The following is a 13,536-nucleotide window of genomic DNA, read 5'->3' as shown; positions in this document are numbered from 1 at the left end:
ACACACACACACACACACACACACACACACTGCCCAACACCCCCAAGGGAGCCCTCCACAAGGTGCAAAGGAAGCCTCGGGCCAGTCCCTTTGTGGGCTCCCACCCACCCGTGCTGCTTCCATTAATCCCGAACTCAGCCTCCAGCACCAAGGGCCTCACTGCCTCCTTTGTGGCATGGTCAACACATCTACACAGTCCCCAAACTTGTGCTCATGTTCTCAGAAATACACACAGCAGAGGTTGTGGGGATTAACACAAGCACAATCAGGAGGGTCTCCTTTGGGGAATCTTCAGGAGGAGAGGGGTCAGGAGCCAAGTCAATGACAGGGAAAGAGCACTTGTGCTGCAGGAGTGAGGCTCATGAGTGGGAGGGCAGCTTAGGGAGGGGTCAGAGGAAATGACAGGGCTACATGTGCCCAGGGAGTTGAAGACATGAGGGTCAGAGCAATGTGGACCGGAAGCAGCTGGAGCTGGACCAGAGCTGGAAGAGGCAGGTGTCTGTAGGGATCAAGCTCAGTGTGGAGGTGTCCTAGGAATGCTGATTCTCCTGTTTTCTCTTTATCTTCATGGCCTGGCCTGGCCTGGCTTCTGAACCTCACTGTAGACAGCAGTGAGATCTTCCTTTTCTTGCAGACGTCGTTCCCTCATACGTTCCCTCATACCCTAGGAATGCAAGACAGAAGATTCAGAGAACAGCTGAGGGATAGAGAGGTCCCAGAGGGACCCACAGGGAACCAATGCTGCTGACATGAGCTGCATGGGAATTCCCCCAGAGTGCCCAGCGCTACACTGGCCCCAGTTGTAAATTTTCTTAGTACATACCATCGACTATCAGGAAGGAGTTAGAGACAGAAGGGCCAGAAATGCTCAGACTCAGCCACAGAGGGTGGGAAAGCCCAAGTGGGCACTGCTTCCAGCTCTCACCTTGTCCCTGCCACCTCGAGACTCCTGCAGGCTCAGCTCTGCATACTGCATGTCATCATCCTGGTTCCTGTGTTCCTCCTGCAGTCCTGCACCTGAGTCACACATAGATTGGAGCTGGAATCTGGGCCTTGGAAACCTGTACCCTCCCCCACTGCTATGAAGCTCAAGGGCATTCCCTGAGCAGCAAAATGCAGGAGGAAGGGAGCCAGGGGTCAAGTGGGGCAGGGGAGGTATGTGGGCCAGAAAGAAGTTAACCTGCCTCTTCCAATCTCCATCTTCTTCTTCTTCTCATGTGTCTTCCAAAGGTACAGTCCAACACCGAGGATCAATAGCACAGCCACGATGGGCCCTAGGATGGCTTTGAGGGTGCCTGTTGAGGCGTGTCCCTGTGAATCTGTTCCCCTCAAGCAGAAAGAATGAAGAAGGTTAAGGCACAAGAGAACTTACATACCCACTGCTAAGGAGAGATAGAGAGAGCAGGTAGAGAAGTCTGAGGGTCCTGGCTCAGAAGGCAAAGAGGCAGGAGCATGGAGATTCATTCATTCAACCAGTTCCCGAGCTCCTGCTTGCTGCCTGGGATATTGAGATGGACAAGACTTGGTCCACACCCTTGGAGCTGACACCCAGCAGGGAAGACTGAGAGAATAACAAAGTCTGCCAGCCAGAGGGATCGCAGTGCAATAGAGGTTTACACCTTGTACACAAGTCTTCAGGGAAGGCTTCCCAGAGGAGGTGATGGGTAACCTGAGTCTTGAGGGAGGAATAGGAGTTTACCAGATATTCAGCATTCCAGGAAGGAGGAGCACCACGTTCAGGATATGATATGTCAAAAAGCCAGCCCCCGGGAGTCCCCAGCACCCCACTGGGGCAGGCAGGAGAGGACAGGGCAGGAAGGAGCTAGGCAAGAAAGTTCAGAGGGAAGCAAGGGTCTGCTCTCAGAGGATCTAGTGGGTGACTCTGAGTGTTGAACTTTATCTGAGGGCCCTACACGGGGGTGAGGGGAGGGTCAAAGGGGGTTTCTGTGATCCTGACACATCAGATCCCTCCAGCAGCTCATGCAGGGTAGGTTAGAGGGGCAAGGCTGCACTCAGGGTTACCAGGTCATCCATTCATTCAACGGAAGATCCTGAACAAACTGTGCCAGAAGCTGTGCTTGGCACAGGGATTCAGGGGAGAAGACAGGCCCCTGCCTTCAAGGAGCTCCAGGCTATGGAGGAGACAGGTACAAGACAGAGCATTGCCGCTCAGTGGGGGTCCAGAGACCCTCCTTAAAGGTGAGCCTGAGGCAGGATGGCTACAGGCACTGCAAGGCCCTGGGCAAAATGAGAATGAGGAGCCCTGTGTTCAAAGACTGTCAGAAATTTCAAGATGGCCACCGCAGAGCTTTAAACGCAGCACAGAGCTCTGTGTGACAACATGGCACACATGCTACTGAACTCAGCCGTGCCTGAGGGAAATCCTTCAATAGCAATAAGGCAACAGGGATTGGCCCGGTGGCTCAGTGGTTAAGTTCACACATTCCGCTTCTCAGCGGCCCGGGGTTCGCCAGTTCAGATCCTGGGGGAGAGATGACACCGCTTGGCAAAAATCCATGCTGTGGTAGGGGTCCCACATATAAAAAAGTGGAGAAAGATGAGCATGGATGTTAGCTCACAGCCAGTCTTCCTTGGCAAAAAGAGGAGGATTGGTAATAGTTAGCTCAGGGCTGATTTTCCTCAAAAAAACGGAAAAAAAAGAATAAGGCAAGAAATGAAGGAAAAGGTAGGAGGAATGATGGTAGACGAAACAGCACATCCAGAGGCTCTAATTTTGCAGAAGGCATTCAGGACTCCAAGCAAGCAGGTGGTGTGAGTGTCAGTGACCAAAACATGGGCACAGGAGCGTCAGAACCCTGAATCCTACAGGGAGTCCCTGGAGGTCAAACCCTTCAGGCAACACAGACAAGTGACACAATCCAGGTTCTTTCCCGAAGACCACTCTGTATTCACTGTGGAGTAAGGGTGCGGTGGGAGAGGTGCTAGACAGCTGCTGCACACCAGCAGGGGCAAGAGGTGAGAGGCACAGACGTGAGAGTCATTTAAGAGCAGAAACAAGTTGGATGTGCCCCCCAGACTCCTGTAGGGGGTGAGCAGGTGGGCATGGTGCTGATAAACATGGTGGGGAGAAAAGCCCAGAATCCTCAGACCCCAGAGCTCCCTGAGCTTCGACAGTGCCCCTCCCCTCCAGCAGGTTGTACTCACCATGGGCACAGAATTCCCCAAGAAATCTGGTGACAGTTTTCCAGTCCTCGGAGTTGCTGACCACACAGGTGAGGCTGGCATTGGGTGGGCTCAGAGGCAGGCTCACAGCCAGGGTCCAGGAGTTGCGGGCTGGTTCCAGCTCCCTTGAGAGGTCCTTGCTTTCCCAGGTCACATTCAGGTCCTCTGTGACCCCTGCAGCCCTGCACTCCAGGGTGATGTTGCACCAGCCTTCTGTGGTAGACACTGACTTGGCCAGGATCTGGGGAAGGGGCACAGGCTCTGGGGTGGGAGGGACAAGAAATGGAGCCTCACGTAAGTGGAAAACACTACAATTTGCACATTCTCATCCACTATCTCACTGAAGCTCTGTCTTCCTCCCTCTAGGAAGGGGAGACATTTTATAGACGAAATAGAATTTACCCAAAGCTAAATATGTTGCAAGAGACAAGAAGGAAGGGAGCCACTGAGTTAAGCCTTATGTGACTGCACTAGATGAGAAAGTCTTAAAATCTCCCACAAGAAAATAAAGCCAGCACTCCACCCACCCAAGGCCCAGTATTTTTAGAAATTGGGTCTTTCCTAGGAGAAGTCGGGAATGAAGGACTTGTCCTGATCCAGGACCTTCGCCCTGCTTCTGCTGAGATGATGCCTGAACGATAAGCCCAGAGTGAAGAAGGACGTCTGGCCAGCTCTGAGAGCCCAGAGAAGTCCCCATGCTCTCCAAAGTGGAGACATTTGTGGGAGATGCAGTGGTAATGATTAGGGATGACAACCCCAAGTGTGATTAGAATGTGCCACTGGACTTGTGGGTACACAGAGAAGGAGAAGTGACAGGTTTTCCAGACAGTCATAGAAATCTCATGGAGACGTAAAGCTGTCAAAGCCACTCTCTGTAGGAGGGTATTTCTCTATGCAGAGGAGCTGTAGGGTAAGAAAGAGGTGCTAAATGAGGTCTTCAGAAGTGGGGCAGACTAGACTTTCTCCTACATCTATGGAAGCTCTTAGGGCTGGATTTCGTAAGCGAGGCTGGCCTCTGGCTAGGGTTGAGAAAAAGCAGAGGGAATAAGGAGGATGAACTGCACAAGTATTTCTGAATTATGGCAGGCAGAACAGTGCCCCCGGCCCAAAGATATCCACATCCTAATCCTCAGGACCTGTGAATGTGTTAGGTTAATGGCAAAGGGAAATTAAGGTAGTAGATAGAATTAAGGTTGCTGATCAGCTGACATTAAAATAGGGAGATCATTCTGGATTATCTGCATGGGACCTATGTAATCACAAGTGTTCTTAAGAGTGGAAGAAGGAAGGAGAGGCGTCAGAAGGATGCAGTGTAAGGAGGACTCGTCCCGCCATTGCTGCCTTTGAAGACAGAGGAATGTGGCCAAGAGCTAGGAATGCAGGCAGCCACCAGGAGGTGGAAAAGATAAGAAAATGTTTTTTCCCGTGGCTCCTGCAGAAAGGAACACAGCCCTGCCAACACCTTCACTTTAGTGCAGTGAGACCCGTGTCTGACTCCTGACCTACACATAGCAGAGTAAGGGAACACAGTTGTGTGGATTTAGCCCGCTACGTTTGTAGTACAGCCGTCCCTCCTCATCCACGGTCTCACTTTCCCAGGTTTCCGTTAGCCACGGTCAACCACACACCAAAAACATTAAATGAGAAATTCCAGAAATCAATAAGTCATGTTTTAAATTGCAAAGTGTTCTGAGTAACGTGTTGAAATCTCACGGCATCCTGCTCTATCCTGCCTGGGACATGAATCATCCCTTTGTCCAGCATGTCCACACTGTATACACTACCCATCCATGAGTCACTTAGTAGCTGGTTTATCAGATCTACAGTGATGGTGTCTCAGTGCTTGTGTTCAAGTAACCTTCATTTTACTTAATAATGATCCCAAAGATCAAGAGTAGTGACGGTCGGATATGCCAAAGAGAAGCCATAAAGTGATTCTTTTAAGTGAAAAGGTGAATGTTCTTGACTTAATAAGGAAAGAAAAAAATCATATGCTGAAGTTGCGAAGATCTATAGTAACTTTTATTACAATATAGTGTTATAATCGTTCTATTTTATTGTTAGTTACTGTTCATCTCTTACTGTGCCTAATTTATAAATGCAGCTTTATCATAGGTATGTGTGTATAGGCAAAACATACTATACATGCAGTTCGGTACTATCCACAGTTTCAAGCATGCACTGGAGGTCTTGGAATGTATCCTCCACAGATAAGGGGGGGCGACTATAATTTGTTATAGCAGCAATAGAAAACTAACTCATAAATTAAGTCAACTGAATCCTCTAAAGAACAATCAGTGTTATGGCAAAAATTCCATTTCCCCCATAATTCTATTTTCGTCTCCCAAAACACTGAAGTGATTCTTTCCCTGGTGTGAATCTCAGCTCTGCTCTCCATTTGTGCTGAACCCACTTATCGTAATTTCAATGGAGAAAATAGAGCCTGAAGGCTGCTGTCAGGAAGGAGTCCTGCAAAATGGTGCCCACGTGACACTCCTAGGCACAAAAGAAGGCTGTAGCCATGGGATTGAGGTGAGGGGGTGTCACGTACCATACACAGTGAGGTCGAAAATCTGGTTAGATTCCATTCCCCCAGGTAAGTTGGCTCGAGCCTGGTACTGCCCACTGTCTTCACGGGTCAAGTTCTCAATCCTCAGGGACGTCATGTTGTGGACATGGACCCTCTGCATGTACTTGTCCTGGAGGCTGACCCAGGTTGGAGTCCCTTCTGACCCTTTCTGGACTTGCAGCATGACTGTGTGTTTAATGGCAGGGCCAAAGGCCCAAGTGATCTTCTGCAGCTCAGTTCCTGGTTGCTTGAACACATGAAACCACACAGAACCTCCTCGGATCCCCTTCAGAGAAACGTAGGATTCAGAATCCTGAACTCCAGAACCATGTGCTCCAGAACTCTTGACCCCAGTGCTGCAGACACCTAGGGCATTGGAATCAGGAAAGTGAGTGTTCTTTGATCAAGAATAACAGAGAGAATCACAGACCCCATCTTTTTTGTGTGTTTGGTAAAGAAGATTGGCCCTGAACTAACATCTGTGCCAATCTTGCTCTATTTTGTATGTGGCATGCTGCCAAAGCATGGCTTGATGAGCAGTGTGTAGGTCTTCACCAAGGCTCTGAACCCGTGAGCCCTCGCATGCCAAAGCAGAATGCTCAAACTTAAGCACTACACCAGCAGGCCGAAACTTGGATGCATCTTTTTAATAAAATCCATCCAACACACTCCCTTGATTCTTGAAAGGCAGCCTAGGACAAAGAATTTGAAGCAATTCTGGAATCAAGTCCTGGTTCTAGTGGAGTGTAACCTTGAACAGGTTACATAAACTTGCTAACCTGCAGTCAGGTTCCCTACCTGCCTCAAAAAGATAGTATGAATTAAATGAGCTCAAGGATCAAAGGCACCAGCACATTTTCTGACACATACAGAGTGTGTATCTGTACGAAGCAGCTTCCAAAGTGAGTCCAAAGACCCCTCCCTCCTCATGCTTACACCCTTGGATCCACCTCCCCTGGAGTGTGGTCTGACCTGGTGACTTGCTTCTAAGGAACAGGATACAGCAAAGGTGATGGGATGTCACCTAGCGATGTGAGCTTATACACGACTGTGACCCATCTTGCTCGCACTCTCTCTCTCCCTCAGTCTGATGGAGCCAGCTGCCATGTTGTCAGCTGCCCTGTGGAGAGGCCCACACGGCGAGGAACTGAGGGCAGCCTCCAGCCAACAGCCAGGGAGGAAACTGAGGCCCTCAGTCCAACAGCCACAGGAACTGCATCTTATCAGCAATCACACGAGTGAGCTCGGAAGTAGATTCTTCCCAGCTGAGCCTTGAGCTGACTGCAGCCCCCATCAAGGTCTTGATTTCAGTCTCAGAGACCCTGAGCCACAGGGCCAGCTAAACCACCCCTGGATCCTGACCCACAGAAGCTGTGAGACTGTACAGGGTATTGTTTTAAGGCACAAGTTTTCGAGTAACAGGTTACACAGCAATGAATAACAAATACAATGACAAGGTTGCTCTCCCTTCCCAAAAACCAGGTGGGCAGTGCTCATTCACTCTTCTTTTCAAGAGGAGAAGCACAAGAAGCCCAGACTGGAGTTGATTCCTCCAGCTCAGACATGGTGGTACCAGGTCAGCCCTCTCTTCCACAGGACAGCTGCCAAAGCTGGCAGGTCCCCTCTGAGTTTCAGGCCAGGGGTGCCTGGTTCCTACCCACTCTGTCTCCAGGAGTAGCTTCTTGGTCTGTCTCCATCTCTCATCCCTGGGGAGCTCCAGGCTCTCCCAGCTTCACTGTTATTGCAGCAGAAGTGGCCTTGCCTCTCTGGTAATGGTCCCCTTAAGGCAGCACTGCTGGGACCTCAGGGTTCCCAGCCTCCACGCAACCAAAAAGCCATTTGTTCTTTCTGTTCACCCATGGACAGTACATTTGCTAAATTATAACAGTTGTTTTGTCTTTTGTTCACCAAAGACAGCAGACAGAGGAGGGAGACCCTGCCCCCCTGTTCCACCCCGCTGCCCTCCCTCCCAGGAGCCCGGACCACTCACTGAGGAGGAGGCTGCTGAAGCCGAGGAGCCAGGAGGCCCTGCAGACGGGGGTGTCTTCTGAGCAGGGCCCCATCGCAGGCTGCCTGCCAGCCTGTCCCGCTGCAGAGGAGACATCCAGGAGGCAGAGGAAAAGCTTCACTCAGACAAGCCCTTTGCGCTCTTCCCCACCCCAAGGGCGGAGCTAAATATTAGTTCTGGGATCGCAGCCCAATAGTCAGACTAAGCCATTCAGATCTTTCATATCATCCCTGGTATCTACAGTAAGACGTCAATCATAATTGCAGAACCAGTTATAAACAGCCTCACTCTATGATCCTCCTGGCCCAGTATTGGACAGACCCCTCCCTGCAGTGTTCTCACACTTTCCAGCCCTACACCCACTCAAAACCCTCACCTGCTTCTCCGGTCAACAGCCTACTCCAGGCAGGCCTGGCCACCAGTGCCAGTGTGGTCAGCTCAGAGGTCACTCTGTTACAGCCAGGCTGGGCTAAGCCTCACCTTAATGAGTCAAATTTCCATTAGGATTTTCCACAAATTTCAACTGTCAGTCACCTAAGTAAGAAGCTCTGAACAAAAAAGCAAAGCTCTTTGTGTGAAGTGTCAAATCCCCACACCCCCAATGCACATATTGCCCTTTGCCTATTGCTTGCGCCTACATGGCTTTCTCAGCGGCCACTAGTGCTAGTGATGCTCCCCACACAGGGCATAGACTAACCTCTACAGAAACTGACAGGCTCTTAGCTGCATCACAACCAGGCTTTTCCTCTAAGCCTCTGCCAGCCCTGCTCCCGCCATCACGGAGCAGCAGGGACAGAGACCTGCACACTCCTCCTGGCCACAGCCTCCGCTGCTTCAGACTCACGGCCCCTGCTGAGGGTCAGGCCCCGGACTCTTCCCCCAGACTGGAGACTCTGCAACATCCGAGAACTCTTGCCTCCCCTACCTTAGGGGACTCGCGCCTTCTTCCTAACTCCTGGGAAGTGCCTCCTTCTCCTCCCCACTGAGGCTTCCTCCTCAGCTGCCCACGTAGAACACCCCAAGGCTGGAGCTGCAGCACTGGCCCCATGACCATGCACTCAAGGTAGTCAGGGCACCGCATAGTAACCCATATTTGAATGTGAAACCCAAGCCCTAAGTGGTTGTACAACTTGTGAAATGTCACACAGCAAATCAAGGGTCAGGGTCTGCACTCTTAACAACAAACTCATGAAAAAAATCCCCAACATCACAGCTGTCCAATCCTACTGTGTGGCCTCAAGCAGGTCACCTAATTCCAGTTTGTTCATCCTCTAAACTGCTCTGCAGCATCCCAGACAAGAGAACATTCAACACTGGCTTGATTACACTACTCCACCTTGTAATGAGGATATCACTTCAAAAGGCAGTCCATGAGTCCTATGGTCTGGAACTTCTTCTATGGAGTCTAAATCCAGGCAGCTCCTCCACTAGTCACTCTCAGGGTGACGGTGAGCAAGTCTCATAGGTCCCCTTCCTCTCTGTCCCTATGTCTCTAGTGAGAGCACTCTTCATGTGAGAATTGTAGAGTTATGCAAACCAATTGCTTAAACCTCATTTCTACATCCTAGCCATCCTGTGCCAAGGTCTAACACACAAACAAGCTCACATGCTAGCTGCAGAACCTTTGGTAAGAGTGTGCTACACATAGCTACCTGATGCCAGGAATGTTTGAGGAATTAGATGAGGGCACACCTGGATCTACAGCAGCATGATATGTATGTCAGGAAGGGCCAGGTAGGAGAAAAATGGAGAGTTCAGTGAGCTGAGATCACGGGAAGAACAAGAGATCTGAGAGGTGACCAGGAGAATAAGTTTTCAGGAAGTCACAGAAAACGTAGGTAATTCTCTGGATCTCCAAGGGAATTGGTGGATGGTAATGTCTATATTACTTGAATTCCAAAGGGCAGGACACCTCAGTTGAGAGAGGGTCATGTGAAGAATACATTTATTGGATATCTACTCTATGCCAGAGTCTTTCCATCTGTTCTTTCAACTAATCCACAATATATGTTTAATTAAATCCTCGAAACACCATATTATCTAAGCATTCATTCACTAATGAAGGAGCATCCTGAAAGTCCAAAGAGATGAAATAACTTATCCAAGGTCATATTTTACATAAATGGCAAACTGGTCACAAGCTGACAGTATCATTCCAGCCATGGACATGCTCTAGAGGAAAAGAAGGATGTCGATTCTGAGAAATTCAAGTCACAGCTGTGAAAGACCCTGGCAAGAGAGAGATTGGCCACTTTATCATGTGAGGGGAACCTGCATCCCCAGGAGGAGGGCTGGATGTTTAGGTAAAGGAGAGTCTGGAGAACAGGATCTGAATTATGGTCTTTACTCTGACCACCATGTTTGGGTGAAAGAGAAGAGCCACCTCCCAGCCATGAATGTGTTGTAACAGAGCAGCAGGGCAGCCCCAGAGCTGGACTGCAGACAGAGGGAGACAGCAGCAAGTGGAGACCAGTCATCATTATCTGTTTTTTCTTCCTTCTTTCCTCCTCTATAATTCAACTACTTATTTTCTGATTTAAAAAATTTACACGTAGTATTTTTATTAAAAATAAACAGAACTAAAACTTTAAAAACTCATAACAGGATGGTGTTTAGTTTCAATGGGTCATTCAGGGAAAAGTATATAAATGCTGAATAACTTTAGCCATAATTAGAAAATAACTAATAAATTTGCAATGAGTATTAAAATATGAAGGGTGAAAATGTCAGAGTAAGGAACTGCAAAAATTCTCTTCTCCATAAAAGCAGTGAGAAAACTGGCCTACCTTTTAGAAAACTTTTTCAGAATACTGGAAATTAACTACTGGCTTGCAGTAACCTGAGGAGCATTTATTCAGGAAAAGTGGCTTAACCCCAACAAGAACAGGGAGCCATCTTGTGTTTTAACTTTTCCGAGTCACTTCTCTGCTCTCTGGCAGTGCTGTACACTTGAAAAATAAATGTCTGTATTCTTGGTGACCTCCAGCAGCCTTGCAGCCACCAGAGACAGCCCTTTCAAAGCCTCATTCCCAGTAAATTGTTAGGAGTTGACATGTGCAGTGGTACCCATGAAGACCGTACTTTAAACAGAGTCTATATTTGACTTAAACTTGGAGCTCTCCCACTATGAACAGCCCTTTACCCAGCAGAATTTGACAAAAGCAATTACAGGCAATTGTTTAACTTCAGGGTTTCCTGAGATAGAGAATAACAATTGAGACAAACAGACTAATTAAAACCTTGTAAGGAAAACCTGGGGAATGAGCTATCCATAGAGGCTTTGAAAAGCTTTGACATATGCCTGGAATTTAAGTCTAAGCACATGCATATGGATGTGGGCATGTCAGAAAAGGCCTGAGAAGGCCTTCATCCTTACCTATGGCTAAGATTTGGGCTCTGGGCAAGCGGAAATTGAAGTCTAACAGCACTGCCTGGATGAGTATGGAAGACAAGACCAACACGCACACAGAGACTTTCTCTCAGCAAAGACTGAGAGACTCACTAGGGTGAGGCATTTAAGGAAATCTCTGCACAACATTAGCAGTCTACTAGATTAAATGAGCAGGAACTTTAGTAGACAAACACAACAAAGAATGCAAATGAGCATCATTAGTTCAGAAATAAACTAAACAAACAAGAAAAGCTACAACATTCAGCAACAACTACAAGATCTGGAAAGGGAAAGAATCTGATTTTCAGAATCGCCACATTATACTATTTTAAATGACCAGTTTCTGACCAAAAAAAAATTCATAAGATATGCAAAGAAACAGGAATATAGGATATATTCACAAGGGGGGAAAAACAATATCCCTGTAGGAGCATAATCATTGCACTTACTTGACAAAGAATTTAAATCAGCTCTTTTCAATATGTTCAAAGAACTAAAGGAAATCATGTATGGAGAACTAAAGAAAAGTAATCAATGTATCAAATAGACAATACCAATAAAGATATAGAAGCTGTAACAAGGAACCAAGCAGAAATTCTGGAGTTGAAGAATACAACAACTGAAGTGAAAAATTCACTGGAAGAGCTCATCAGCAGCTATGAACAGACAGAAAAATAATCACTGAACTTGAAGATATGTAAGTTTAGATTATTCAGTCTGAGGGATAAAAAGAAAAAATAATAAAGAACAATAAAAAGACATTCAGAGACCTACTGGACATCATCAAGCATAACACTAAATATCTAATGGATTTCTAGAAATAGAGGAGAAACAGAAAAGAGCAGAAAAAATTTGAGAAATAATGTTAGTAAATTTCTCAAATTTTATTTTTTTTAAACACTTTAAACTACAATCAAGATATTCAGTGAGCTCCAAGTAGGTTAAACTCAAAGAGATCCACACTGCAGAGATCCATACATCAGAATCAGATTACCAAAAGATTAAGAGAGGTCTGGTTCCAGATAGTGATATAAGAAGATACTGAAGTCATTTCTGCCCGGGGGCACACCAAATCGACATCTACACGCAAAATAATTTCCTCTGAAAAAGAATCAAACCCTAGCTGAGCATCTCCTTCACGTTGGGTGAAAGAGAAAAAGATCCATATAGAATTGAGTAGGAGAGGCTGAGGCACAATCTCACCATAGACCCCACCACTGATGTGGTAACTCTCAATCAGAAGGGAACTCACAACCCCGACCTTCTCCCTAAGGAGGGAAGAGTTTGAACCTCACCTCTGACACCCCAACATTTAAGACCTGCACCTGACAGACAAGCCCCCAAATGCCTAACTGTGAAAGCCAACAGGGCTTGCATCTATGAGACCCACAGGCAATAGCCAACTGAGGAACAGTTCTTAAAAGGCTTGTGTGTGAGGACTCACACCCCTCAGGGCCCAGTACAGAGGCAGCCAACTGAGAAGTGCACAGACTTTCTCTGAAAAATGCTTATTTGCTGATCTTAAAGCAATGGCCCGAGGGGAAAGCATCTAATTTAATACGCATCTAGGGGCTACTGTAACACTCTTTAAAGACAGAGGCCAGCAGGCACCATTTTTGTTCTTTCCCTCTGCCTCACTCAAGGTTGCCAGTATTTTCCAAAAAACAGGTTGTACACTCATCTGGCACACCAATTTTTGCAGCTGCCACCCAGGGGAGACCTCTAGATCGCCTGGCCCTGATGGTCAGTGAGACTTACTCTGTGGGTCCCAGAAGACTATAACAAAAGTAGAAAGAGTTCTTAACCAGCAACCACCATCAGGGCACAGTAGGCAGGCTATAGACTGAGGCCTGCAGTCTTTCTGTGAAAGAAGCCTATTAGCTTATCTTCATAGCTGCAGCCTGAGGAGCAGGCTTCTAATTCAACACACATCTAAGTGCCAAGTGTAATCTTCTGCAGAGAGCTTGGAGGGCAGGTGTTATCTTTGCAATCCCTTCTACCATGCTCCAGAGCTCGGATATCTCCTGGAAGGGATCTTGTACATGCATCTGTTCCCAGTTTTTACATCTCGTGCCCTAGTTTTTGTGGTCGCTGCCCAGGGTACACCCCCTGATCACTTGGGTCTTGTAGCAAGTGGGGCTTGTGTTCATGGGTCTAATAGGACTGTAAAAAGAAAGTGAGAGTTCTTGGCCTACTACCAACCCCAGGGCACAGCACGGAGATAGCGGACTGAAAGACAGCACAGTCTTTCTGTGAAAGACACCTATTTGCTATACTTGGAGTTTCACCCAGAGGGGCCGGCTTCAGGTTTGGCACACATCTAGAGGCTTTCTAAGATGCTCTCCAGGGATGGAGGCTGGGTGGTGCCATCTTTGCACTCTCCCT

The 13,536-nt window shown here is 47.7% G+C and overlaps 1 protein-coding gene across 1 annotated transcript; it reads right to left on the bottom strand.

Moving 5' to 3' along the window:
* Nucleotides 1-236: 236 nt before the first annotated feature.
* Nucleotides 237-5,849, bottom strand: LOC124233698 (SLAM family member 9-like). The gene is made up of 5 exons (XM_046650821.1): nt 5,735-5,849; nt 3,166-3,444; nt 1,185-1,319; nt 926-1,017; nt 237-664 (listed from the first exon to the last, which is right to left on the bottom strand). Exons 1-5 carry the CDS (start codon nt 5,847-5,849, stop codon nt 566-568), a joined length of 720 nt encoding a protein of 239 aa, XP_046506777.1. The 3' UTR covers nt 237-565.
* Between the last annotated feature and the right edge of the window lie 7,687 nt (nt 5,850-13,536).

Source organism: Equus quagga, unplaced genomic scaffold (genome assembly GCF_021613505.1).
Source record: "Equus quagga isolate Etosha38 unplaced genomic scaffold, UCLA_HA_Equagga_1.0 210133_RagTag, whole genome shotgun sequence".
Taxonomy (NCBI): Eukaryota; Metazoa; Chordata; class Mammalia; order Perissodactyla; family Equidae; genus Equus; species Equus quagga.
This window is presented reverse-complemented; position numbering and strand designations above follow the sequence as displayed.

Bases quoted from the DNA above. Each gene is read 5' to 3' on its own strand.
- LOC124233698 (XM_046650821.1), bottom strand. From the start codon at position 5,849: ATGACGTCCCTGAGGATTGAGAACTTGACCCGTGAAGACAGTGGGCAG. The intron at 1,018-1,184 runs GCAGGTTAACTT...TGTGTGACTCAG, and splicing joins GAAGATGGAGATTGGAAGAG to GTGCAGGACTGCAGGAGGAA. The intron at 665-925 runs GTGAGAGCTGGA...TTGCATTCCTAG, and splicing joins CTCGAGGTGGCAGGGACAAG to GGTATGAGGGAACGTATGAG.